General features: G+C 56.9%; 1 protein-coding gene across 3 annotated transcripts in view; it reads left to right on the top strand.

Moving 5' to 3' along the window:
- KIF13B (kinesin family member 13B) overlaps positions 1 to 16,323 on the top strand; it is a 146,948-nt gene extending 130,625 nt beyond the window's left edge. For 2 of the 3 annotated variants that reach the window (XM_056113989.1, XM_056113988.1), the window contains 3 exons: positions 10,417 to 10,479; positions 13,375 to 14,077; positions 14,639 to 16,323. In XM_056113989.1, the coding sequence (XP_055969964.1) occupies positions 10,417 to 10,479; positions 13,375 to 14,077; positions 14,639 to 14,928 (1,056 nt within the window). In that variant the 3' untranslated portion in view covers positions 14,929 to 16,323. The remainder of the gene's footprint in view (positions 1 to 10,416; positions 10,480 to 13,374; positions 14,078 to 14,638) is intronic. The other variant, XM_056113990.1, reaches the window with a different exon arrangement.
- The last annotated feature ends 10,742 nt before the right edge of the window (positions 16,324 to 27,065 follow it).

The following is a 27,065-nucleotide window of genomic DNA, read 5'->3' as shown; positions in this document are numbered from 1 at the left end:
TGATCCAGGGCTACAGTGTAGCTGACAGAGAGATGGAGAGCCAGGCCAGGACTACAGTGTAGCCATCAGAGAGGGGGTAACTTGCAGCAGGTCTGAGTTCATTTCCCAGCTCTGCATATGGTCCTCCAAGCACAGCCAGGAATAATCTCTGACTGTGCCAAAACAAACCAAAAAAAAAAAAATGGTGTAGCCAGTGCCCTCCTTTTTTCAGTAACTTCCTTCTTTCAAAGCCCAGCACTGCTTCCGTTTCCCTTGGCACCAGAAGCCAAGCCCAGGGCCTCACACACGGGATGTGTCCTGGCTCCGAGGCACACCCCTGACCCTGCTTTTTGTTACATTTCACATTCTCGATGCAGTTTGTTTGCTATTGTTGTTTGTTTGGGGGTGCTCAGGGGCTCCTCCTGGTCTGCACTCAGGGATCACTCCTGGCGATGCTCGGAGGACCATATGGATGCCGGGGATTGAACCTGGGTCAGTCGCGTGCAAGGCCAGTGCCCTCCACACTGTCCTATCTCTCCAGGTTTTTGATGCAGTTTTTTAACTGTTGTGTAATTTAATTCATCTTTTTTTTTTTTTAAGCAACAATCGAGGTGTTTCAGACCACTTTCTAAAATGCTTGGCTGGTCTGCCCCTTCGCGTGCTGCCTCAGTACTGGGGAGTTTTGAGCTTTCAGCCATGCTCATTTCTGTGCCTGCACTGGCTTCGGCTCCTACATTTGCAATGTCCACAGAGCCTTGAGCTTTGGGGCTTTCTCACATGCATCTGTGTGTCCCAGTCCATCACCTCCATTTTATTCACTTATTGATTAATTTTGGTTTTGGGGGCCACACCCAGGAGAGCTCAGAGGCTACTCTCAGCTCTGTATTTGGGGGTTGTTCCTAGTGGTCCTTGGGGGACCAGATGGTGCCATGGATGAAACGTGGAACTCCGCTGGCGCAGCCTGCTGTTAGCCTGCTCCGGCGTCTGGGGCCCTCCCTGACCAGGTCCCTCCCTGACCAGGTCCTGTCTGTGTGCCGGTGATGCCAGCAGCTCAGATGTCCTCCTCCTCACATCTCTGTCCCTGTTTACTCTGGAGACTTAAGCTCCCTGTGTCACCAATAGTCACTAGGACACCGGACTCGCCCCGCTGGGCACAACCGGTCCCCTCGGCACTGCTGGACCACATTTAGGTTGTTGAACTTTCTGGGTGAGATGCTGCTAGGAACCCATTGACCAGCTGGAATTGTCAGCGAGAAGAGCATCGGAAACAATTTCTGACAAAAGACTGGTTGGTGTTTCTAGGCTGAGCACAGAGGCGTCAGCTGAGCTGACTGAACGAACATTCCAGGGGTGTCAGAGCAGAGGTGGGGAGGGGCACTGGGGACGGCCCCCCTGGGTAGCCGGGTTAGTGGGGACCCACAGGCGTGCGGTGACTCTCAGATGTCCTGCATTTCCTTGTGGAACTGGAGGGTTTGGGGATGCAATGTGTCAGACACGAACTGAGGGATGCAGCAGGGGCCGCCGGGCCCTCGTGGCTCTGAGTCTCGCTACTGGGTGGGAGAGAGGCAGAAAATGTGTCGTGAAGGAATGATAATGATTGGGAAAAAAACCAAAAAGGATTTTAATCAAAGTGTTCTTGACATTTTCAGACAGGAATGCTCAGTTCTCTTCCTTAAGCACACACACACCCGCACTCACACACACACACACCCGCACTCACACACACACACACACACACACGCGCGCGTGCGGTTAGAAACCTGGTGACAAGATTAATGTGTTCCGGGGTCTTTCACGGAGCAGCCTATTCTGAAGGCTGGAAACACGAATATTCTTCCACTTTACAGACTCTTTTTGGCTTTGAGCATATTCGTGAGGACTTGGCTTCCGGGTTTCCTGGACGCTTGTCTTGGTGTGTGACAGTGTCTGTCTGAGCCCAGCAGCGCTGGGATGCCGCATTGCGAGAGGTAGCAGCTGACAGGGCTGCAGTCTGTGACCTTCTGATGCCAGCTTAGTGACTAATCTGGGGAATAATGAACCGCAATTAATGGGATCTGTACTCATGCTCAAGTGTGTTTCTCAGACAGCACATGAAATAATTGAAAGAACTTCCTGCTCTCTAATTAGTTAGATTGGATTAATTTAGCATAATAGCCTTTCTCATGTATCTAGAAGTTTGTGTTCAGCCAGAGCTCTGTATGCACCGAGAACTTTGGGTGGGGGTGGGGGTGTCTCTGAAGCTGATTTTGGTTCATGCAGGAATTAGGGAGTTGAGGGTCATCCCCTCCAGTTTCCACAGGTCCCACTGCATAGAGCCCGAGTGGAGACCAGGACCCGCACCCCTCGGGCTGAGAGGAAAGATGCTTATGTGTTCTCCGTCGTTGGGGATTCTCCCACATGTGAAACAGGAAGGCTGGAGGCAGGTGCTGGCTGGCAGTTTCTGGCTCACTCCCCACACCCTTGCCTCAGCCTCAGGTGCTTGTAGCAAAGCGAACTATCTCGGAGGGAGTATGCAGAATGCTCTCCAGTGAGGAGAAGCATGAGAGTTAATGTTCCCGGGCTTACTGGGGTGGGCACTTCGGGTCCAGCGGTCAGGACAGCATTCTCGTCGCCACATTTTAAGAACGGGGATGCTACACGTCAAATTCAATTTGATAGCATGATTTATTTTATCTGGTACATTAATATTCTCAATTCAACCCATCATCAACATCTTAAAACTTACTGTGGCATTTTTCATCTTTCTCCCCCCCTGCACAAAGTCCTTGAAATCAGGTGTGTATTTTACATTTCTAGCACATCTCAATTTGGAAGCTAGATTTTCACTGGAAATACTTGATCTGCATTTGGAGTTGATAACATCCCCAGATGAAAAGGGACAGTCACGCCCGGTTTGTTCCAAATGTACATTATGTCCTAAATGCACGTGGAATCTGAATGGGAGACTCTCTTCTGTCTCCAGCTGATGTTCAGGGGGTCCGTGGAGGGCGTGGGGGCTGGTGGCCTCAGTGTTGGACAGTGCAGAGTTAGGGGCTAGCTCTGGACACTGGGAAGAAGGGACTCAGCACCTGTTTGAGATTAAAGAACCTCACGAGTGCAGAATGGAGGTTTCTCTTCAAGCAGCAATATTTAATGTACAGCTGGAATCTTTGGGATCTCACCGTACGTGAAGACAAATATTAAAGGATGCAGTCTGGAGAGTGCATGGGTCACAGAGTATTTGAAGGAAGGACCAGCCAAGCTGCAGGAGCTGATGGGTGGGACCCACCCAAAGTTGGGGTTTTTTGCTTGCTTGTTTTGTTTTGGGACCACACCGGTGATGCTCCTGACACTATGCTCAGGAATCTACACCTGACAGTGCCGGGGGGACCATATGGGATGCCAGGGATGGAATCCAGATCAGCCACCTGCAAGACAGGCGCCCTCCCCACTGTGCTTTCTCCCCAGTCCCTTCCCCATGTTTTCTTTTCATCAATCTTCCTTTTTCAGTGGAGGGTGGTGATGGGTTTCGAGGTCACAGGACAGCTCAGGCGCTGTCCCCTGATGGTGATGCAGACAGAAAGCGGAACCCGTGGTCCCAGGGGTGAACCCAGGCCTTCTAAAAGCTGAGGGAACATCGGTTTATATGCCTTTAAATACTTCTGTGTTTTGTTCATTTTTTTTTTGGGTCACACATGGTGTTGCTCAGGGAGTATCCTGGCTCTGCACTCAGGAATTACTCCAGGTGGTGCCCATATGGGATGCCGGAGATCAAACCTGGGCCGGCCACATGCAAGACCAAAGGCCAGTGGCCTCCTCACAGCACTATTGCTCCAGGTCCAATATTTTTATGTCATAGAAGTGCAGCATTAGCACACCCTCCACCACAGTGCCAATACCCCTCTACTACAATACGCTGGACCCCTTCTACCCACATGGAAATGTGAGGTTACCTTCAGTGACCTCAATTCTGTGGTCAGAATCTAAAGAATTTTCCCCCCTTATACTTTATATAAACATTGTGGTTTACGACGACCATCCTGTTATTCGTCGATTGCCTCGAGCAGGCCCCAGTAACGTCTCCTTCATCCTAGCCCTGAGATTTTTAAGAAAGTGCTATATTCAAGGCTCTTTAGGAGAATGAGACCCATCATTGTTACTGGTGTTTGGCATATTGGGTACGCCACGGGGAGTTTGCCAGACTCTGCCGTGTGGGCAGGTTACAATCGGTGGCCTGCCAGTTTGTCCAAAGTAGGAATGAGATAATAAGATGTCATAATAAGATGTCGTGCGGCTGCGAATGTGGCCGCGTGGTTCTGGGAGCTGGTTTTTATAGTCTCTGAGTCTTGGCCATTGATGGGATTACACGGCGCCAGGGGGCCAGTTGCTGGGTGTGACCCCGTCTACTGGAATTGGGAGGATCTGGGTGGAGGATGCTCAGCCCTGATCCCAGTAGGCTTGGAGATCTCAGCCCTGGGGCCCGCTTGCCTTTGTTCCTCTGCCGGTACCTTCAGGTGTGCAGAGAGTGGTCTCAGCATGGTGGTGGCTGGTTCTGGAGGTCTTCGGCTGCCGGAGCCCTGGTCAGGGCAGGGAGGAAAGCTCAACCCGCTCCCCTCCAGGGGGCCCCGGCGAGGACAGCCAGGCGCGGGGGGCAGGAGACTGCACTGTTCTCTTCCAGCAGTTGGTTTTTATAGTCTCTGAGTCTTGTCCGTTGATGGGATTACACGGCGCCAGGGGGCCAGTTGGTGGGTGTGACCTCGCCTACTGGAATTCGGAGGATCTGTGTCTGTCCCTTGACTAATTCCATTATATCCCACATATGAATGAGATTACCCAGCGTTTGTCTTTCTCCTTTCACTAAACTCCCCCCTACACACACACACACACACACATACACACACACACACACATTCTACCTATGCTGCAGCAAAAGGCAAGATCCCCTCTTCCTGCTGCATGTCCCACCGTGAATGGAGCATCTTAAGGCACTGTCTGCCCTGGCCACTTGGGGTGTATCCAGATTGATCTTGGCCATTGCCCGTGATACTGCAGTGAACGTGCTGGGCCTGCGTCTCTTCAGAGCGTTCCTGTGTTCTTCGGATGTGGCAGTGTTGGGACACACAGCCATTCTGCTTCTCTCTGAGAAGGCTGAGTGCTGCCTTCATAGAGGTGTGAGCTCTTCTCTGTAGAGACGGGCATCCTGGAGCTCCTGCAGCTCCTCGCATGCCTATGCGAGGCCCTGGGGGTGACACTCAGGTCACAGACCGGCAGGAAAGGCCATGTGGCAGTGTCTCTGAGGAGGAGCTGCTGGCTGGTGGAGAGTTGTGCAGCTTCCAGATGAGCGCCCCAAAGGTGAGGGCATTCCCACATGGGAGGGGGCTCGGCCCCAGGCTCCATCTCCAGCACACACACCTGCAGATGGATGGGAGTGCCGGCAGCGTTAGGTCACTGTGGGAGGCCAGAGGGGAACTCTGGGGGCTGGCCGGGAGCCAAGCCACAGGGTAAGGGCTGGCGGACGCCTGGTAGCCCAGCTCATCACTTCCCATTCCCCACCTGCCGCTTCGAACACAGCCTCTGAAAGCCGGCTCTCCCCACTGGGACAGTTCCAAGTCTTGCTGTTGAGTGAACTGTCTGCATCCATATTCTGTTTCGGGGCCTTTCCTGGCAGTTCTGGAGGATCACACAGTGCTGGGAATGGAGCCCTGGCCGCTTATATGCCTTTCAGCTCCTGGAGCCGTCTCCTGCCCTGTTGATCACTCTTGGGTTTGGGCCATTCTTGACCATGCTCGGGGCTGACTCCTGGCCATACTCAGGGCTGACTCCTGGCCATGGTCAGGGCTGATTCCTGACTCTGTGCTTAGGGCTGACTCCTGGCCATGCTCAGGGCTCACTCTTGGCTGTGCTTAGGTGCTGAGTCCTGGCTCTGCACTCATGAATCATTCCTGGCGAACTCAGGGTCCATATGAAGTACTGGAAATCAGACCCAGGGCAGCCTCCTGACATGCAAATGCCTTACCTGCTGTGCAAATCTCTTCAGCCCTCCTTCTTATCACTTTTATCAGAACAAAAAGCTAAGAAGTTAAAGGTTACTTTTGGGTACTGTATTTGCTTGGCCTTTTTTGGGGGGGAGGGTCTATTTTTCTTTATCAGTATAAATAGCAGAGGTTGGCTACTAGTTTTATAGAAATAAGTAAATCTTTACATGTATCATATATTCCTAAACCCAACTTCAAGTCATTAGAATTAAAAAAGAGGATTTGGAGAGGAAGTGTGTGGGTCTCAGATTAATTTAGAATACTTTAGAAAATGACCTACAAATTTAAAAATTTCAAGTTAGTAGTTATTGGGGGAGGTTTTTTTTTTTTTAAGTTTTTGAATGCTTTTAATCCCTGCCCACCCCCAAGGTCTGTTTTTAAACAAAACGTGCATCAGGAAACTCAGGATTTTAGAATGAAGTTCAAAACATCGACATTTTTGACCCAAGTTACCCTGGGTTGCTTTATGTGGTATCTCCTCCCCGTCACTTCCCCCTCTGCCCAGGTATTGGGATGTTCATTCCTGCACCCGTGGAGCCCTGTCCAGCTTCACCTTTCATTGTGGCGCTTGCTCAGTGCCCCCTCTCTCTGCTTGTTTGCATGTGCCTGGGCAGCCACATGTTTTGTTTGACCCATGACCCGCCTCTGCCCCTGGCCCAGTCTCCAGCCCCAGCGCAGAAGCACTGGCGGGCTGGTGTGCATGCTGGTGCCGGGATGGGTGTGTGCTGGTTACTTGGGGGCAGGGCCGTTTCCACCTGCCATTCCAAAGAGTCTCTGGGGCTTGAGTCGCCTCGAAAGTCCAGCAGTGGGTCTCGGTGCCCAGCGGGGAGAAGCAGCCTTGAGGCGGCACACGGCCCCGGGCTGCATCCTCGGGGCTCCGGCTCAGCAGCATCTCTCTGTCCGGGAAATGTCTCGGCTTCTGTGGTGTGAAATGCAGATAATTATACTTAGATTCACTTGTCTCGTGGGACTGCTCCTTAATATTTATAGCTGCAAAATACTTTGCAGTCATTTTTATTAATAGTTACCAGATGTGTCATAAGGATTAATGAACTTAGGATCTGAAATGTTTTGAGCTCCTGAAACAGGGGCCTCTGTTTGCACGGGGCATATGGGAACGTACGATAGAGGCAAACAATGCCTGCTCGGAGCCCTGAGGCACACTCAGGGCCCGTGAACTTTGTCAGATTTGTGGCCCCTTCATCAGGGAGCCAGGTTTGTCACAGGCCAGTGCCAAGCAGAGAAAGCTAGGGACCTCCCACCCATCCCCCTCACCACCCCAAATGTCTCCCCATGCACAGGCACCCACCTACCCCGCACCCACTCCTGGATCCCAGGGAAGCAGACCCAGGTCCCCTGGTGCCACACAGCTGGCCCCTGTGGTCGCGCCCTCCTTGCCAGTTCCGAAGGTTCTGGTTCCTTTTCCACTTCTCTGCATTTTCCTCTAACCATCAAACCACCCAAGCACCTTCCACTGTCCCCTGTGGATCCTCTTCAGTGGCAGAGTCTCACCCAATGTGGGAGTGCCCCCAGCGCTCTCTGTTGCCTGTGAATGTTGGCCCCAGGCTCACACCACCTCGTCACCTTGCCCATGTGTGACAGTCACACATGGCAGAATTGATGGGGCTGTGCCAGGAATCTCCCCACGGCCTCACACCGGGCGGGCAGCTACCAGTTACCCCTGAGCACCTTGGCTTTCATCTTCTCTGCTGTGGAGACTTTGGGGCTCTGATGGCTGCAGCTGTGCCCCGGGGCCTAGGAAACTGTGAGGGAGTATGTGTGACACTGTGACAGTGTGCTAGAGAGTGTGTGTTTGTGACAGTTGTGTATGTGAGAGGACAGTGTATGTGACTGAAAGTATTTCTGAGTGTGTGAATCAGTGATTGTGACTATGTATGAGTGTGTGAGAATATGAGACAGTGTGACTATGTGTGTGACAGTGTGTGTGACAGAGTATATGTATGAGAGTGAGAATATGTGTGAGTGTGTGGGTGAGTGTATGTGTGAGACAGTGAGTATGGTTTTTACTGTATGTGTCTGGGTGTGGATTTTACTGTGTGTATGTGATTTTTACCGTGTGTGAGACAGTTGAGTGTGGTTTTTACTGTGTGTGAGAGGCTATGGGTGTGGTTCTTGTGTGTGTATGTGTGCATGAGAGAGAGAGAGGGAGAGGGAGAGGGAGAGAGGGAAAGACTGGATTTGGTATTTATTGTGAGTGAGAGGCACTGTGGATGTGGTTTTTACTGTGAATCTGGGTATGGATTTTACTATGTGTGGGAGACAGTGCGGGTATGGTTTTCATCCCATGAGAGACAGTGTGGGAACAGTTTTTACTGTATGTGAAAGACGTGTGTGTGAGAGAGAGAAAGAGAGAATGTGGATGTGGTATTTACTGAGTGTGAGAGAGACAGTGTGGGTACGGTTTTTACTGTGAGTGTTAAAGATATTGTGTGTGTGAGAGAGAGAAAGAGAGAATGTAGATGTTATTTACTGTGACAGACAGCGTGGATGTGGTTTTTACTGTGTGTGGAAGACATTGTGTGTGTGAGAGATAGAGAGTGCGTGAGGTTTAAACTGTGTTAGAGACATTGTGGTTGTGGTATTTGTGTGTTAGAGACATTGTGGGTGTGATATTTATGTGTGTGAGAGAGATACAGTGTGGGTGTGGTATTTGTGTGTGTGAGAGAGATAGTGTGGGTGTGGTTTTTACAGTGTGTGTGAGAGAGATAGTGTGGGTGTGATTTTTACTGTGTGAGAAGCAGTGTGGGTGTGTTTTTCACTGTGTGTGTGAGACTGTTTAGGTGTGGTTTTTACTCTGTGTGTGTGTTTGAGAGAGTGTGTGGATGTGGTATCTACTGTGTGTGAGGTTTTTACTTTGTGGGACTGGTGGGTGTGCTTTTTTACTGTGTGTGTTCATTCCTTCCACTCCTGCTGGTGTGGCAGATCCTCATAATCACGTTCCTGTTCTTCCCTACTCTGGTGCCACTGTCTCATTATTGCCTGGTTCTCTGTCCTTCAGCCCGTTGTGCCCCACCCCCTACCACGTCCAGTAAACCAAATCTTCCTTCCCTATCTTTGCTAAGGACCACGTGGAAGTCTGTCCTGTGTCCCATCCAACTGGTTTCCTCATGCCTTCCTGTGCCCTCCCTCACAAATCTCTGCAACCCCACAAGGTTTGGCCACGCTCCACCTGCTTGAAAGCATCAGATCTCACACTTTCACCATGATTCATGTCCCCACAGCCCTAATGTCCCCGGGGAAAGGGGTGCATGAGAGAGGCAACATATGTGGGCATGTTGCTTACTGGGAGAATTGCTTCTGTGCTCCTTGTTTATCAGCACGTGAGTCCTCATGTTCTGAAGAGATTCTTGGCAACTGGAACTTTAGTGATGTACAACCAAAATATTGTCACTGCAGAACTGGTAGAAACAAGAACTAAGTTCCTGTGCCCTAATTCAGGTTGTAGAAACATCACCACCCTTGTAAGTGAAGATCCAGACATTTAGGCTATGTAGTAGCCACTTCCATCCATCCATCCATCCATCCATCCATCCATCCATCCATCTATCTGCCAGTCTGTCCATCTACTCATCCAACCACTCACCCATCAAACCATCCATCCACCCGCCTATCCATTGATCAGCACATCTACCCATCCATCCATTCACTCTCCATCCATCCATCCATCCATCCATCCATCCCATCCCATCCCATCCGTCTGTCCACTGTCCCATCCATCCATCAACCCATATATCTACCCATCTACCCATCTACCATCCATCCACCCACCCACCCACCCATCTATCCATCCATCCCATCCACCCATTGATGTGCCATCCCATCCATTCACCCATCCAGCCAGCCATCCAGTCACCCACCCATCCATCCATCATTGATCACCCATCCATTCATCATCCAACCATCCAACCACCCAACCACTCACCCACCCACCCACCCATCCATCCATCATCTCTCCATCCACCCATCATCCATCCATCCACTCACCCCTCATTGTGGTCCTTCCCTCTGTCCCTCAACTGCCTATTCAATTCAGGGAATCTGAAGATGAACATGGGAGAGCCTCCCAGCTGCTCATGGCATATCACACACATTCAGACGGGAACATACTCAGATGACCCGCACATCCATCTGATTTGAGAAGGATGGGCCTGCTGCAGGCAGTGGTCTCGGTGGAATGAGTTGGGTTTTGTGCTCCTCATCCAAGTGCCATGGTCTTCTCCAGACACTCGGGCCCAGGCTTGTGTGCTGTAGGCCCATGGACAGGACTCTCTGGGGCTCCTGTGTGTGGGAGCCATGCTCAGGGGCCCTCCTCATAGCCCCTCAGCTCGCCCTTTCTCCCTGTCCCCCTCAGCTCCGTTCCTCTGTCCCGGCCCCTCTCACTCCCCATTTCCTATTTCCTCAGCCCGTGCCCCGAATCCTGGTGCAGCCTGCACTGGCAGACGCCGGCGCCCCCAGGATGGTGCAGGTGAGTGTGTGGCGCGCCCTGGCACCGTGCCGATGGCTGCCCCCAGGCTCTGCTAGTCGCATCCACGCCTGCAGTTTTCATTTCAGTCTTCCCCTTTGGATAACGAACTATAATATAGGTCGTCGTCTCTCCCTGTTTTCCTTCGACACTTTTCTATTTTCAACTTGTTAATCATATGATTGCTAAACTTCTAGGTGCTTGACTGCTAATGTCGTCTGCTGCTTTAATGGCCCCACTGCTAGGCCCGGCGATTTCTATAAACAGAACAGTCCCCTCCTTCGGAGTGTTTGCCTAATTCTCGGTTTTACATTTCATTCTGATTCATGATATCAGCGTGAAAAGGCTAATGCTGAGCCGGGGAGAAAATAGTCTCTCATGATCCCCCGCAGCTCCGCCGCTCCCCTAATCTGCACAGCTCCGCCGCCTCTCCCACTGCGGCTGCCTGCTCGTGGGGACGCTGGTGCCTGCCAGGACAGTCCCTCCCCTTAAGACAGAAAAGAGCCAGATCATCGGGGAGATCATCCTGGGCATTCAGGATGCAGACGGTGTAGAGAGCTGCCGGTGGGAAATGAGGCGAGAGCCTGGCCTGGGGGCCTCAAGTCTGGAGTGTATAGAAGTGCCTGGAAATGTCCCCAGGAAGGGCATGAGCTGGAGAGGGCAGGTGGGGCGCTGCCTGGACGCCCCACAGAGGAGACACGGCGGGGACAGGCTCTGTTGCCAGCTCTGCGCTCTGCTTCGTGGTTGCTGCCCTTTGCACAAGCGCTTGGGTTCCGGGGAGAAAGCTTTCTGTCTTGTGCAAGCAAACGGGATCGTCCCGGGCTCTGGTGTTGGGCCTGGCCACCACCCCCAGTGGGCAGCTCTCACAGGGGGCTTGTGCCTTGGGAAGCCTCCCCGCCCGGTCAGTGAGACAGGAAAGAAAAGGACAAATAAACCAGGTACAAAGAAAAATGATTGAGGGATGCCTAATCTTCTAGAGCATTTATGTCAGTGGCAGTTATTGATCTATCGGGTTTAGTAAATTTTGCGCCCTAGAGATCCATCACAAAACTGGGCTGTTAATCCCCAGAGGCGCGGGAGTGTCGCTCCTGGACGCGCCTGGCAGGGAGGAGCCCCGGGGGCGGGAGGGAAATGACGGGCACGTGGGCACACATGATTTATCAAACTGCTGAGTTAAGCCAAGGGACTGGAAGAGACTTATAGATCTCAGCTGTTTCCCAGTTCAAATAAATCCTGCATTTCACATGGAAATGGCCATTCCTGTAATATAAATAATCTTTCCGTAAATATCGGGAAACGCATTTCTCCCCGGAACAACCCCCACTGCCCGGCCACCTTCCCGCTCCCGTGAGTGCAGGGGTGAGGCCGAGACCCTCCACCACCTCCTCCGGGCTGTTGTGTCCACCCTGGCCAATGCCTCGGAGCAGTGACTGGGGCAGGGACACTGCCATCATCCTCCCGGGCCACCCGTGTGTCTGCCAGCGTGACTCAGACCAAGTGATGTGAAGCACTGGAGTGCCACCGCTGGGCTCCTGGCAGGGCCTGCTCTGGAGAGCAGAAAGTGCCCCCTTGCCGTGCCCTTCCTTACCATACCTCCTCAGTGCACCTCTCCTCACCACGCCCCTCCTCAGCGCACCCCTCCACTGTGCCCCTCCTCACTGCACCCCTCCTTACTGCGCCCCTCCACATCACGCCCCTCAACCGTGCCCCTACTCACCACACCGCTTCACCACACTCCTCCTGACTATGCACCTCAACTGTGCCCCCTCCCCGCTGTGCCCCCTCTTCACCAAAACCCTCCCTCACCGGGGCCCTTCTCCCTACCCCTCTCACTGTGCTCCTTCTCACCACACCCCTCTTCACCACACCTCTCCTCACTGCAGCCCTTCACCTCACCCCTCCTCACCACACCCCTCCTCACCCACATTCCCTAAACCCATGCCTCTCCTCATGTAGCACCCCGTCTTCCAGCCCCCCACGCCCTGGCCCACACCGTGCCCCTCTGTAGGTCTCTTGGGATCTCAGTGCCAGGGCAAAGGGCCCAGAGATGGGGGTCCTCCCGGGTTCACCCTGTCCCGGGACAGCGACAGGGCCAACAGCCTCAGCTGCCCACACCCCCATGCCAGCCCGGGAGTGCAGGGTGATTCTGGGCACTGGTGGTAGGAGGGACCCAGCACTCCTCCCTCAGGCTGGGTCATTTCGTGAACACACACAGAACTCAGAGATGCTCCGTCAGTAAAGCACTGGGTGGTTGTTGTTGAATTGAGTTTGGGGGCCACACTAAGCGGTGCGCAGCGCTGACTCCTGGCGCTGTGCTCAGGGCTGACTCCTGGCTCCGTGCTCAGGGCTCACTCCTGTCTCTGTGCTCAGGGCTCACTCCTGGTGGGGCTCAGGGGACCCACAGTGGTGCTGGGGTCACTGTGAATCTCCAGTTTCATGAAAAGCTGCACCTCTGGACATGGGTGGGGCAGTGCCTCGGCCAGGTGTGGCTGCTCTCACCCCAATCTCCTATGTTCTCCCCTTTTGGTATTAATGGGGCTTCGTGGAGGGGCAAGATGGATGAACCCATGACTGCTTGTGAAGGGACTCAATTTCTAGCTCCCTGAGAACAGGAGCAGTAGAATATTCCAGAAAGTTCCAGCCTACTCCCGGCTGCTTTGCACTGAGCCCTGATTGAGAAACCTGCTGAGGTTGGAAGCAGCCCCTTCCATAGGCGTTGGCTGCTGCCCTGTGCCTTGAGGGGCCTGAGATCAGTTTCCTTTGCCTGAGACCCGCATCCTGCAGCTAGGGGAATTTCCAGTCTGCAAACTGCAGGTGGAGGGGGTGGCTGGGGGTCCCCTTCAGACCCGTCCTCAGGGGAACCATGGATCTAATCCACGTGCTCCCCTGTTACTGCAGGCACTTCGAGAGAGTGTGGGGTCAGCATCGGACGGGACCGTTCCCACGCCGAGAGTCTGCGAGCGACCCCCCAAGGGTGCGGAGGGCCCTGAGACCCTGGACGGGCCCCCCAGCCCCGTGAGCGAGGCGTCCAGTGGCTACTTCTCCCACAGTGTGTCCAGCGCCACACTCTCCGATGCCCCCAGCCTGGAGGCTGCGGCCCCCGTTCCCGGCTCACCCCCGGCCACCCTCTCCCTGGCCACTGAGCCCCTGCCCGCCAGCGGGGGTCCCCTGGCTCCCCCTGAACGCCCGAAGCAGGCTGTGTCCCCGGGAACTCCGAACCAGGGCCCGGCTCTTCCCAGCGCCCCTGCAGCCCCCCAGAAGGACCCAATAGCTCAGCAGAGCGGGGTCGAGGCCTGCCCCAAGCCCCCTGTGCCCACGGACCTGCCCGCCTCACCGTTCCGCATCCGCAAGGTGCGCACGTCGGAGCTGCAGTCCTTCTCGCGCATGCTCAGCACCGACCCGAGCCCGGACCCGGGGTCCCCTGCGCCGAGCAAGCTGGACGTGTCCTCCGATTCCGAGGAGGCCAGCGAGGTCCCGGAGTGGCTCCGAGAAGGAGAGCACGTGACCGTGGGCGCCCACAAAACGGGCATCGTCAGATACGTGGGCCCCACGGACTTCCAGGAGGGCACGTGGGTCGGCGTGGAGCTGGACTCCCCCTCAGGTGAGCTGCGGGTCCCACGCAGCCCCACTGCCCCGGGCAAATGTCCATCCAGGGGTGTGGGAGCATTGAAGATGCTCCTTGCACCTGTCCCTTTGGGTAGCCAGCCCCCCCCCCCCCAACCCCCCAGCGTCTGCCCTTGGAATTCCCTGCTGAGGTCACAGCCAGGGGCTGTGCGGATGCTCGGTTTCGGGATGACTGCGGCCCCCGGGTCGGGGCGGTTCCTGCAGAACATGGGGTCTCAAGCTGAGGAATCCGGGAAGCACAGCCCCTTCGGAGGAACCAGCTTCGCTGAGGCAGTTTGCATACCCAACCCAGGGCTCGGCGCTCAGGACCCCAGGAAATCCTCCCCAGGGACCCTCCCTGTCCTCTGCTGGGGCTGCCGGGACCCCCGATGTTGACATTTGGGGGTCAGGGTGGATCTTCAGGCACCCCCACTCCTCCCTGCCGGGACCTCGGGTGGATGCGGGTCTGCAGGCCCTGGGACCCGGGGGTGGGCGCTGCCGGGTTTGCGGGCGCGGTGGCCGCTCACGATCTCCTTTCTCGTCCCCCCCACCCCTGCAGGCAAGAACGACGGCTGCATCGGGGGTCGCCAGTACTTCCGCTGCCGGCCGGGCCACGGGCTGCTGGTGCGGCCGGGCCGGGTGCGCAGGGCTGCGGGCGCGGGTCGGCGGCGCAGCACGGGGCTCCGGCCGCAGGGGGGCCCTGAGCCGCGCCGCAGCAACACCCTCTCCGGCTCGGCCGGCAGCCTGGCCTCGCTGACCGCCGCCCTGGCCAAGGCCGACGCTCCCGCGGCGCTGCGGGCAGAGCGGGGCCAACGCATGCCGGAGAACCGCAAGTCTTGGGCCAGCTGAGTGTCCCCGCAGCGCGCCCTCCCCGGGGCCGGCCCGGAGGTTTGGCACCACGAGGCCGCCGAGCAGAGCTGGCCACCCGGCCCGCGCCCATGACGCTGCCCACTGCCTGTCTGCGGGAGAGCAGGAGAGCTGCGGGGACCGTGGAAGGTTCCAGAGCTAGCCCAGCCAGAGGAAGCCCCCGCTGCCACCCGGTCCCCAAGTGCGTCCCGGCCCTGCGCCCCCTCCCTGCCCACCGTGCCCAGAACCTCGGACATATTTATTGATATTTATTTTGTCAACGCCCCAATCACGTGTGAGCCACAATCTGCCCGGGGCGGGGGTCCCACGGGTGCGGGGAACCGGGCTCTGGGCCCGCCTGTGTCGGAAAGTGCCTTTTCCCGTTAGCTAGGGCATCCTTCTGGGCAGGGGGCCCTGCGCCCTACTGCCGCTCCAGACCTTTGCGGGGTCCAGAGCCAGCAGCCAGCACACCCGGAGCTTCCTTCCAGGCCCAAGCAGTGGCTGGACGCCCCTCCTCCCGCTGGTCCCCCCCCCCATTCCCCTCCAGGAGGGGGCTAGGACCTGCAGGTGCAACCATGTGGGCGGGGCGCTGCAGCTGCCCAGGTGCAGGCACTTGGCATCAGTCAGCGCCTGGCGAGGCCCCGCCTCCTCCGCGGGGCTGCCCCGAGGGATAAAGCGCGAGGGAGGGGGGCACAGCACAGGACCAAGCCACAGCCCAGGGTGGTCTCTCGGCCCGTGGCTCCGAGCCCCTCAGCACCTCTGGTTTGGAGGTAGGTGTCTGTTCAGTATTGGCTCAGAGGGCTCGTCCTCCAGGCCGGCTAGCCCATTGCAGGCAGGAGTGCCTAGTGCGTGGCCCCAGGCTGCTGAGACACAGCTTGTGGGCAGGTAGGGACCTCCCCAGTCTTGCAGGAGTGGGGGGACTGCAGTAGGAGTCCCCTGTCTGTGCACCTGGGCTGTGTCTCCCTCCGCCCCCCGGGCTGGAAGCGGGAGCCTGGCGAGAGTGAGCAGGAGGGCCCTGAGCGCACTGGGCCCTGGCCAACGCTGCCCCTCCCGCACCCCGTTTTGCACTTGGACCCCTAGTAAAGCCCTCAGGGAGGCCGGGTGAGGCCTGTCTGCCGTGCCTTACTTCTGGGGCCCCACTACAGACAGGGCCCCACTGTGCCTTCGGTCACCCACTGTCACGCGGCTGGGAGCAGTGGGCATGAACCCGAGAGTCCGTCTGTGAGGGAGGGACTCTGGCGGGGGGCACAGTGCTTTGCAGCACATGGTATGGGGAGTTCCTGTGGGGGTTCCAGGAGATCCAAAGAGCCGGGCCAGCCCAGGTCCGTGTGTGCTGCCTGGCCGCGTCTGCCTTTCCTTCTGGTGACCAGCAGCTGCTCAATAAAGCAGATGTTTCTTTGCCTCCATCTGGTGTCCTCTGCTTCACACCCCACCCCAGTCCCCCCTTAGGCTGATATGGGGCAGGCTGTGGTCTGCTGCTGAGTGACCTTGGTGTGTGTTGCGGGGGGAGGGGGATTCAAGGTCGGGGACAGGAATGGGTTGCCACCTGTGCTGGGCGTGGTCTGGCCAGGACGGAAGCTTCCTGGAGGTCTTGGGCTTGCCACCTGCAGTCACTCAAGACAGGCCCAGGTGACCCTGGGGCGGCTCTGCAGTAAGCGGTTGCTAGTGTTGTGGTTACCTGCCCAGCACTGAGGTGATGGGGTTATCCGAGGTTACCCCTCACCCCCCACTGCCTCTGGGTTCCACTGTGGTCTCAGGACTCAGCCCGACACCAGCAAAAGGACACAGCCATGCAGATCCCCAGGTGGCTTGGCCGAGTCCCCATGAGCCTGGCCTGTGGGTACAGCCACAGTAGCCATGGGCAGGGAACGGGACTTGCTTATGTTGAAGGTGGCAGTAGGCGCTGCCCAGAGTGGAAACCCACCAGGCCCCTAGGATATGTTGGATTTTCCAGCTCGTGGAAGGATCTGGCAGTGCTCAGACCCCAATAAGGAGTCTTTTTTTTTTTTTTTTTGCTTTTTGGGTCACACCCAGAGATGCTCAGGGGTTACTCCTGACTCTGCACTCAGGAATTATCCCTGGCGGTGCTCAGGGGACCATATGGGATGCTGGGAATCGAATCGAATCTGTGCTATTGCTCTAGTCCCCCAATAAAGTCTTTTTTTTTTCATTTTTTATAATTTTATTTATTGAATCACCGTGAGAGCAGTTACAAAGCTTTTGGGTCTAGGTCTCAGTCATACAATGAAACACCCGTACCTTCACCAGTGCCCATTCTCCACCACCAAAAATCCCAGTATACCCCCATCCCACACCCTCCCCCTGCCTGCGGGGCAGATGATTTCCACATTACTCTCTCTACTTTGATCACATTCACTATTTTGACACCAGACCCACCATTATTTGAGATTTTACCCCAACACTCAGATCTGCTGAAAAGGCAACAATAGACAATTTGTGTTCTATTGCTGGTTATGAGTAACATATGATGTCATGTGGCTGCAGTAGGGCCATGTGGTTTTGAAATTCTGAAATTTTAACACTTAAATCTGAAGGGATTTCTGCCAAAAGCCACTGGGTTTAGAGATCTGCTCCTGAGTCTCTGGAATCATGGCCGTTGAGCAGCTTGATGAGAAGCCAAAGAGGCCGTTCGTGGGCGATGACTTGGGGTCTCATTAGGGTGGAGAGGACAGGCCCGGCTCCACCTCCCCCCCCATCCCGTGAGACCCAACGTTTCATCACTGCGGGCCCAAGCCAGGCAGAGGGACAGCACCCATTCCCCCCTGGGGTGGCCTGGCGACAGTAACCTACTGCGGGGTCCGGACACATTTCTGACAAGAGCCGCTGGGTTTCGAGATTTGTTTCTGAGTCTCTGGGATCATGGCCGTTGAGCATGAGGAGCTAGAGAGGCCGTTTGTGGGCGATGACTTGGGGTCTCATTAGGGTGGGGAGGACAGGCCCGGCTCCACCTCCCCCCCATCCTGTGAGACCCAACAAGTTTCGTCACTGCGGGATGACAGCCACCAAGTCGCCAAGAGGGAGCAGACGGAGGGACAGCACCCATTCCCCCCTGGGGTGGCCCGGTGACCGTAACCTACTGCGGGGTCCGGACACATTTCTGACAAGAGCCGCTGGGTTTCGAGATTTGTTTCTGAGTCTCTGGGATCATGGCCGTTGAGCAGCTTGATGAGGAGCCAGAGAGGCCCGGCTCCACCTCCCCCCCCATCCCGTGAGACCCAACAAGTTTCGTCACTGCGGGCCCAAGCCTGGCTGTCCAATGGCCTCTGGAGGATGACAGCCACCAAGTCGCCAAGAGGGAGCAGGCGGAGGGACAACACCCTTTCCTCCCTGGGGTGGCCCAGCGACAGTAACGTACTGTGGAGTCCGGATGCATTTCTGCCAAACGCCACTGGGTTTTGAGATTTGTTTCTGAGTCTCTGGGATCATGGCCGTTAAGCAGCTTGATCAGGAGCCAGAGAGGCCATTTGTGGGTGATGACTTGGGGTCTCGTTGGGGTGGGGAAGACAAGCCCGGCTCCACCCTCATCCTGTGAGGCCCTGTGTGTCGCGTCACTGAGGGCCCAAATGTGACTATCCAGTGGCCTCAGACAGATGGCAGCCACTGGACCGCCGGGGGAATAGGCCAAGGCACGAAACCTATTCCTACCTGGGTTGGCCCAGCACCGGTAGCCTACTGCAGAGACCAGACGCATTTCTACCTAAAGCCACTGGGTTCTGAGATTCGTTTCTGAGTCTCTGGGATCATGTCCATTAAGCAGTTCAATCAGGAACCAAAGGGGCCTTGCCTCCAATTATATAGCTGAGCTGGAGGTGGTTTGTGGATGTGTTTCCCACATACCTAACTTTTGGCCGTTTACTTTCTTGGTAAACTTTGCCCCAAGTTTTTGGGGTCTGGCCAAAGGCACAGCAGCAATTTTGGGGTTATCTGGAAGTCTGAAGGCGCCATGAGGCTGCTGATGCACTCGCCTCACAGGTACAGATTGACCTGCTGGCGGCACCATACCCCCGAATAAGGAGTCTTAAGGTGCGAGTCGAGTGGGCGTTTGTGGACCTGCTGTGAGGGCCAGTTCGAGTACCACTCACAGGCAGGTGCTGGTGGCAGTGGCCAGGAGGGGCCCAGATGGATGGAGGTCACCTCTGAGACCCAGAGCACTGATAGCCCAGGGATGGAGGAGTGTGTGGGTCACAAAGGACCCGGAATGACCAGTACTGGTCCCAGATGATTCCATGAGGTGAGAATTGCCCTGTGTCCCGCCCTCCTACCCTGATTCACAGTTTTGTGAGGAGTAGGAACGCAGACCCTCGTGCTCCCCTCTGAGAAGGGGGGCTCCAGCAGTGTGGAGGGGAAGGAGCGCATGTATCTAAGAGTAACAGTTCAATCCTGAAGCCATCCCCTGGGATGTGGAGAGAGGCCTTTCTCGGCAACACCGGTCCAGTGGGCAGAGTTGATGGTCAGAGGTGCGCCAAGCAGAGATGGTGCTACTGGGAAGATCCCAGGGCCACACGGTGATACTGGGGGTCTCTGGTGCTGGGACCGAGCTTGGGCTTCTGGTATGCCTGGGTTGCATCCAGCCCTGTAAGCCGCCACCCTAGTGACCCTATTTGGCTTCACGGTTATGGTGGGAGCTTGGAGCGGGACTTCCTTGGAAGCAGGGTGGGAACTGGGCTGCATCTTGCCATGAGCACAATAAGCCTGCAGCGATTTGCAGGGTGTGTTCTGGAGAGGAGGGGTCTGGCCCAGTACCCAGAGGGTTGGGGTTGGGGTTGTGGGCGTGATGGCCTGAGTGCTTTGTGGTACCCCCCAAGCCTCACCCCTAGGCACGGCCCCCTAATCAGCCAAAGAAATCCCACCAGCCTTGGTTCAGTTATACATTTTATTCTCTAATAGGTACAATACTAAAATAAACACAAATTAAAAAAAAGTTTTATTAAAACAAAACTGTACAAAAAAGCAGTATACTACATCGTAATTACAGAACAGTCTACTGTCCAAAAGGCACTAATCCAGAATAGGAGATACAGTGATACAGGACTCGTTGAACTAGCTCATCAATAGGACAGCGCGCTCGTTTCTTGGACCATTTACATCGAGAAACAAGGGCGTTTGCTACAGTCATTACACAGCGTCATAAATAGGAGTCCCCAGAAGGTGCAGTATCCCGCTCCTCACAGGGAGAGTTGGGGCCTCCCTGCAGCCACTCACCCCCTCGTGTGTGTTAGCACCGGGAAAGTGGGTTTGCAGATGCTCCAGGGAGCCGGGGGGAAGGGGGGGAAGGCCTGGGGGGGGGGACTGGCCACGCAGCAGGGGGCGGCCTCGGAAACCAGATGGGTAAAGGCAGCAGCTGCTCCCAGGGGCCCTCCCTTCTGGCACCCCGTTGGCTTTGGGGGCTGGGGGGAGGATTTCTAGTGACTTCTAGGAGTGACTGGGTTTCCGGGAGGTCAGGCCCGCCCCTCGGTCCTGCCTAGGCTCCAGTCGTCTCTCAGCCCCCAGCCTCCACTCCCGGGGGGGAGGGGGGGACTCTGGACCCGAGGAAGAGAGATACTGCAGCTTTCCAGACAGTGTCACACGCAGAAGACGAAGACGGCATCTGATGTTAACAAAAATAAGGAACAAAGAAATAGGGTTCAACCAAATCTCTTTTCACACCATCCTATACTACATCCTCCTTCTGCTTAGCAGAAAATTGTACGTACACAAAAATACAAATACACAATTTTGTAGAACAGTCTGATTTTAATATATTTATATATATTTATATTTATACGAGTGGCAGGTTAGTCATTATATAGAGCGTTTTTGCACTTTTGGCTCATATGCAACAAGGCTTATAAATTCAGCTTTAGCTTTCATTCAGGTTTTATAGCTTTTGAACAATTGTTTTCACATTTAAAGCAGCATCCAATTTGCACTAGGAGTCGTGATTACGGGAGGGACAGGGCGGGCGGACGTACATTCCAGTGTGCGCGATGCGGTGGCGGTGATGGGGCAGCGCTGGCCACGGGGACCCCTTGAGGTAGACTGAACAACCTCACAGCAGACTCAGACACGGTGCACAGGGCGGGGACGGCGGCTCGGAGACGCCCAAGGGACACACGGAGACAAGACACACAAGAGCCACGGCAGCGACGGACCCCCACACTCTCAGAGACCAGGAGCTCGGCCCCCCCGGTCCCGGGCTCACTGTCCACCACCAAACAGGCCGCACCTCTGGGCCAGCCCCCCACACTGCCCTTTGGGGTCACCCACATAGGCAAGTTCCCGGGAACAGGGTGTTCCCTGTCCTTCTTGCTGCTCCCTCTGACAGAGCAGGTGCGGCCTGTGCTGCCCCTTCCCAACTCCTCCCCATGGACGTTCACCACCTGGCGCCCCACCCCCCACCCCCCGCAGCTCAACTTTGGGGTCATCGCACTGCCTGAACGAAAATGCTGGATTTTAATGAAAATAAAGTGCCTGGGAATGGATTGTTCCACTTTGCAAACCTTCTAACACACGCGGCGCCGGGCAACACGTCATGAAGGCCCCCGGGCCCCACCCCGATGCCAGGACTTTGGAAGAGACGCTGAAACTGCCCCCTGCACCTTCAGACGTGCCCCGCTCTGCCCGGTGCCACAGGACACCCCACGCTCCCCCCCTGCTGGCTTCTGCTCCCTCTGCTCTGGGCAGCCGCGGCCTGGCCGAGCTCCCGACGTGCTGTGAGTAGGAGCAGAAGCAGCACAGGCAGGCACACCCCGACAGGAAGGCGTGGGGCGCCAGGCGGCCCTGGGCAGCCCCGGGTCCCCGAGGTCTGAAACTTGCTTAGGCACTTAAAACACAAAGAGAAACGCGGCCCTCGGGGGCCCTGGGGCAGCAGAAGGCGGCGGGTGCTTCTGGGGGCACTCGTGTGCCCATGGCCCCACAGAGGCTAGGGATGGGGTGGGGACGTCGGGGCCACAGGACAGGACGGCGCACACACTCTGTCCTCAGTGTGGGACAAACTCCTGCATGGCCGCGGCCTCCCTGCCAGAGACGGGAGGTACGGCCCAACCAAAGAGCGAGCCTTGCGGAGCAGCCGAGGCCCCTGAACTTTGGTCTGGGGTTCACGAAGTCAGTTCTAGATGTGATGAAGGGTGTGAAGACAGTCACGGCGAGTATTTCTGAGGCAAATGAGCCCCAGAGCGATGCCCGTCCACCCCACCCCCCACCCCAGGGGGTTCACGCTGATGAGGCCAGTCTGGTCTCATGGAGGCACCCTTCTCTGCCCAGGGAAGATGCTCCTTCTGCTCCCCATCACGTCAGGGGGCAAATCATACCTCCCCCCAAGCTGAGGAAATGGCTCCTGTGAGATGCCCCCAGCGCTCAGCACCCAAGACGTGTGATGGGCCAGTGAAGGCCAAGGGGACAGAGTGGGGGAAGCTGGGAGGGCTCCTAGCCGAGTCCTTGGGTTGGATGCGTGGGCCCTAGGCTGGGCCAGGGCAGCGGGAGGCAATGGACAGCGGAGCCAGAGCAGGTCTGAAAGCCACAGGCTCCAGAAGGTTCTGAGGCTCAGCCTCATGAGCACTGAGATCTGTGGGCCTGCACTGGCTAGGTCCACCCCCATCCCCCCACAGGAGTGTCCCCAGACCCCAGTACCCCTCAGTACACTGCGAGGCTGAGGCCTCCAGCTTGGTCCTGTCACCATGCGGATGGCGGTGCCCCATGAGGCACTGCCAGCTTGGCAGCACCACCCCAGTGGGGGGAGGAGGTAGGGGCAGCGAATCCCCTACACAGCTGACCTTGTGGCAGGACACACGGGCAGCCTATTTGCTCTGGTTTCTGGCAGGAATAACTCTTGGTGTTCTACTGTCTGGCGCATGCCGGGCTGTGAGGGGCTCATCCATGGGAGGACAATGCTGACTGGGCCTAGTTCCTGTCAGTAGTCCTGACACCCAGGAGCAGCCTGGCCACAGGGCAAGTGGGTGCGACTGGCTCTGGCATTCTGTATGTCGCCTCAACCTCCCCCCTCCCCTGCCCACCGCCACCCCCTCTTGAGCAGATAATCAGAAGGCTCTCAGGGACTTTCCATACCCTGCTCACCATCTGGCTGCAGGTCTGGCCACATCAGTGCTCACGGAGACAGTTCTCGGGAGGGAAGCGGCTCTCCCTTTGGGGTCAGAAATCCTGTCATTCTAACCATCCGAGACCAGCAGAGTCTGGGGCGTGTGGTGCTGGGACACTGGTGGCGGTGTGGGGCAGACTTGGGCCGGCCGACTGTTCCAAGGGCGCCTGGAGGGAACACACTGGAAAGTGTTCTCATGATGTGGGGCTTGCCACTGCCCACCAGGTGCGATCCCTTTGGGAAATGGTGAAGAGCAGGGGTGCATGCCAGGAGGCAGCAAACGATGGCCTGGAGTTGGCGCTGAGTGTCCAGTGGTTTCTGGTGGTGGCAATGCTGGCTGGGGCTAGCTCTCGAGTGCTGGGAACTACGAGAGAAGATTTCGGAAGGAGGCCAGAGCACAGCAGCTCTCTCCAGAGAGGTCTTTAACGGGTGGGGACAGATAGGTGGAGCCGAGGAACAGTGCACACGTGGGTCACACAGGAGGACACAGCTGCCAGGACCACAGCATGAGGGAGAGGGGGGGAGAGGAGAGAAAGGAGAGAGAGGGAGGAGAGAGGAGAGAGAAAAAGAGGGAGAAAGAGAGAGGAGAGAGAGGCAGCCATGGGAACGAGCAGTCCCAGCATGGCAGAAAGTTCCAGGGGCCTCTCGGAGCAGGGCAGGCTAGGCAGAAGGGCACGATTTGGCCCAAGGTGAGGCAGGCTGGGGACATTCCCAGATTGGGTGGGGAGCAAGTGCCGGGGGCTCTGCTCTGCAGCTGGCATCCTTACTTCGGTCAGGAGAGGAGGACACGGTCTTCAAGGGGCGGGTCCTGATGTCCCGGGGATGCAGTGCCGGGAACTTTGCCACCATCCATCACAGAGGACAGAAATCCTTCCCATCGTGGAATCGTGCTCAAATGGCTAATTACACATCGGGAGGCCACTCAGCCCCTCAGAACAGTGGTCATTAGAGTTTCCTGCATTCACTTGGGGCCACCCCCTCAATTACCACGGCTCCTGGTGAAAGATCTGGGCCCACCCTGGCTCGGCATGGCCAAGGGAAACAGGAAGTTATTTGTGGCTGGAGAGACATGAGAACAGAGGCACCGGGAGGTCTCACATGGGTGGGGCTGGGTCATGTCCTTGGTCCCTGCCTCTGGGGCTGTGGTAGCTGTGTGGCAGTGCACACCTCAGGGCGGCACCTCGAGGGGCCCAGGAGCCACAGCACAGCACGAAGCTCCATCCAAACCCGGGCAGATAGACTGGAAAATGGGTCACGGAGAGGGACCATGTAGTCAGGGCACTGGGGACGAGAGAGGCAAGGGGGCGCGGTCTACGGCAACTGCTTGTCTCTCAGCACTTTCTGTGGCGAGCCAGCCACGTCACTGGGAGGATCCGGACAGGGTTGAATGAAGACGGGAGAAAAGACCGTGGGGGTCTGCAGTCCAACCTGGCACCTTCGCACCCACCAGGGCTGTGGAGGCAGAGCGGGAGGCCGAGGAGTCAAGGCTCCCTCGCTGGCTCACATCTTCCTTGCAGGGTCATAGGTGACAGTGTGATGCATGAGGTGGGGCCTCAGGATCACAGGCGTCAGTGCTGCGAGGGGCCAAGCCTTGGGGGTCACAGGCATCAGGGCATTGAGGGGCTGGGCCTCGGGGTCACAGGCGTCAGTGCTACGAGGGGCCAAGCCTTGGGGCCACAGGCATGAGGGCGGTGACGGGCCGGGTCCTCGGTGTCACAGGCATCAGCGTGGCTTGGGGCTGGACCTGGGGTCACAGGCCTCAGTGTGGCTTGGGGCTGGGCCTTGGGGTCACAGGTGTCAGGGCATGAGGGGCCGGGCCTCAGGATCACAGGCATGAGGGTGGTGAGGGACCAGGCCTTGAGGTTGCAGCATCAGTGCTGTGAGGCTTGGGGCCAGGCCTTGGGGTCACAGGTGTTAGTGCAGACTCCCAGGGCCCTTCTCACGGCTGTTTCTCATTCCCAGTGAAAAAGCAGAGTGAAGCCCGCGTGGCTCAGCTTCTGGGCGGAAGCAGCTCACACGGGGCCCTTGAGGGACCTCGCAGGGAACAGCTGGCCGGTCGCTCTCCCTTTACTAAAGGCTCTGCGGCCTCTGCCACAAAGCCTGGCATCTCCCACTAGGGGCTCCGGGCGCGGTGACTCGGGTGCGGGACCACAGGTGAAGCAGAAATGAAGAGGCAGCGCACGAACTCCCGTGTCTCACCCTACCGGGCTCCACACGGATGAAAACTGCACTCCAGATCCTGAGAACCCCCTCGCTCCCGAGCGCACACACACAGAAGGGAATGTTGGATGGGCAGAAGCCCCTCACGGCCCACTTTGCCTCTGCTGCCCCCCCCCCCCAAGCCCCACCTCAACAGCAGCTGGTCACCGTGACCAGCCCTCAACGGGGAGGTCCTGAAAGAGTAAAGTCCGGCTCAGTAAAAGTGGGGGACGGGCTCGGCTGGTGTGAGACGGCCCCAGAGAGTACAGTAGTAACACGTCACTGATCGTCACAACAACACAACGGCGAAAGCGACTACGTTGGCCTCGCACTGCGAAAACAGAGGCAGACGGAGGACACGCGCACGGCACGGATCAGTTATTGCCTAAGAATCTGTCTCGACACGGCCGGGGAGGCCCCCGGTGGTTCTCTGCACACACACAGACGAAGCAACGGCAGAAGGCAGGGTGTGGGGCACGCCCCCCACACCCTCTCGGACGGAAGAGTCGGGCTTGAAGTTCACATTTCCAGGAGGGGGCGGGAGGGAGGAGGGGACCGGCGGGAGGGCAGGCAGCTGGGCTGCGGGGCAGGGGTGAGGGTGGCCGGCACCCGTCGCCCCACAGAGCCCTGCGCCCCAAGGCCGTCAGCCTGGAGACCAGAAGGAGACGCTGGGAGCAGGGCAGGTGTGGGCATCCTGGGGGCGGACTGCTGTCCAGGCGCCTGTTTCTATTGATGGCCCCACCGTGCCCGGGGTAAACCTCATGGTCCATGACGCTCTGCTGCACGAAGCCTGAACAGCCCCTCAGTTCACTGAGACGAGGAGAGACGCAGGGGTCTGGCCCTGGGTCACCCACTCCTGTCCCCTGCGGTCACGACTTCTGGGCACTTGCCTCAGCCAAGCAGGGGTGGAAGGCAGTGCTGAGGGGTCCGCCAGGCCCAGAGCATGTCCTGTACAAAGGAATACAGAAATGTCTGCTCCTGTCATTGCCCGAAGGATGGAGCAGGGGACACAGTGCCCAAGCCAGGTAGTGGACAGCCCCAGAGGCGCCAGCTCTGAGGACAGGGAAGCGGAAATCCCCACTGCACAGTCCATGGGTTCGAGGCCCCGTGGTGAAGGCCGGGTCCTAGGGAAGGTGGCGTCCACCCCTCTGAGCAGGTCTTTAAAAATGAACCGAAGGATGAGATCGGTTGCTGGCAGCTTCCCCGAGGCCACACCAGGGCTTCCCGCTCAAGAAGAATCCAGGTCCCCGAAGCAAGAACAGATGGAGAAAAGGGGCACAAACACCCGAGAACCAGAGAGGCCGAGCCCGGCTGCTTCTCTCCAAAGGGGGGTGGGCAGGGGCTCCTGTTAGTGCCAGCCTGGAAACCTGGAAGGTGACAACAATGAAAGCCACCACCCAGAGACACTCGAGCAGACACTGACAGCTGAGATGCGCCCGGCAAGGAAAACCACCAGCACTTGGGACTCCTGGCCCCGAGACTGCAGGAAAGCAAGAGCGCGACGTAAGGCAGTGGTACCTAGCGGGCAGTCCCGGGTTCTGGGGGAACATCCCCTCCCTCTGTTCCTGCTGAGCGCGGCACCCCGCTGCCCGGTGCTTCCCCCATGCCCCTCTATTCGCTGATGCTGCCTCCCCTTCTTAAAGGTCCTCAAAACAATGGAACCTTTTAGCTCCTCTCTGGCAGTCGCTCTACCCCTTTAGAAACTGCAGCTGTCTTTACCAGGCTGAATCTGTTTCTTTAAAAAGACCAGCCCGAACAAATGAGAGCTGCAATCCCGCCATAAAGAAGCTATCAATTATAATAATCTCCTCACAATAAATCATGGATGTGGCTTGTCACACTGTGT

Source organism: Sorex fumeus, unplaced genomic scaffold, assembly GCF_029834395.1.
Source record: "Sorex fumeus unplaced genomic scaffold, SorFum_2.1 ptg000024l, whole genome shotgun sequence".
Taxonomy (NCBI): Eukaryota; Metazoa; Chordata; class Mammalia; order Eulipotyphla; family Soricidae; genus Sorex; species Sorex fumeus.
Note: the sequence above shows the minus strand (reverse complement) of the source record. Positions and strands in the feature narration are given on the sequence as shown.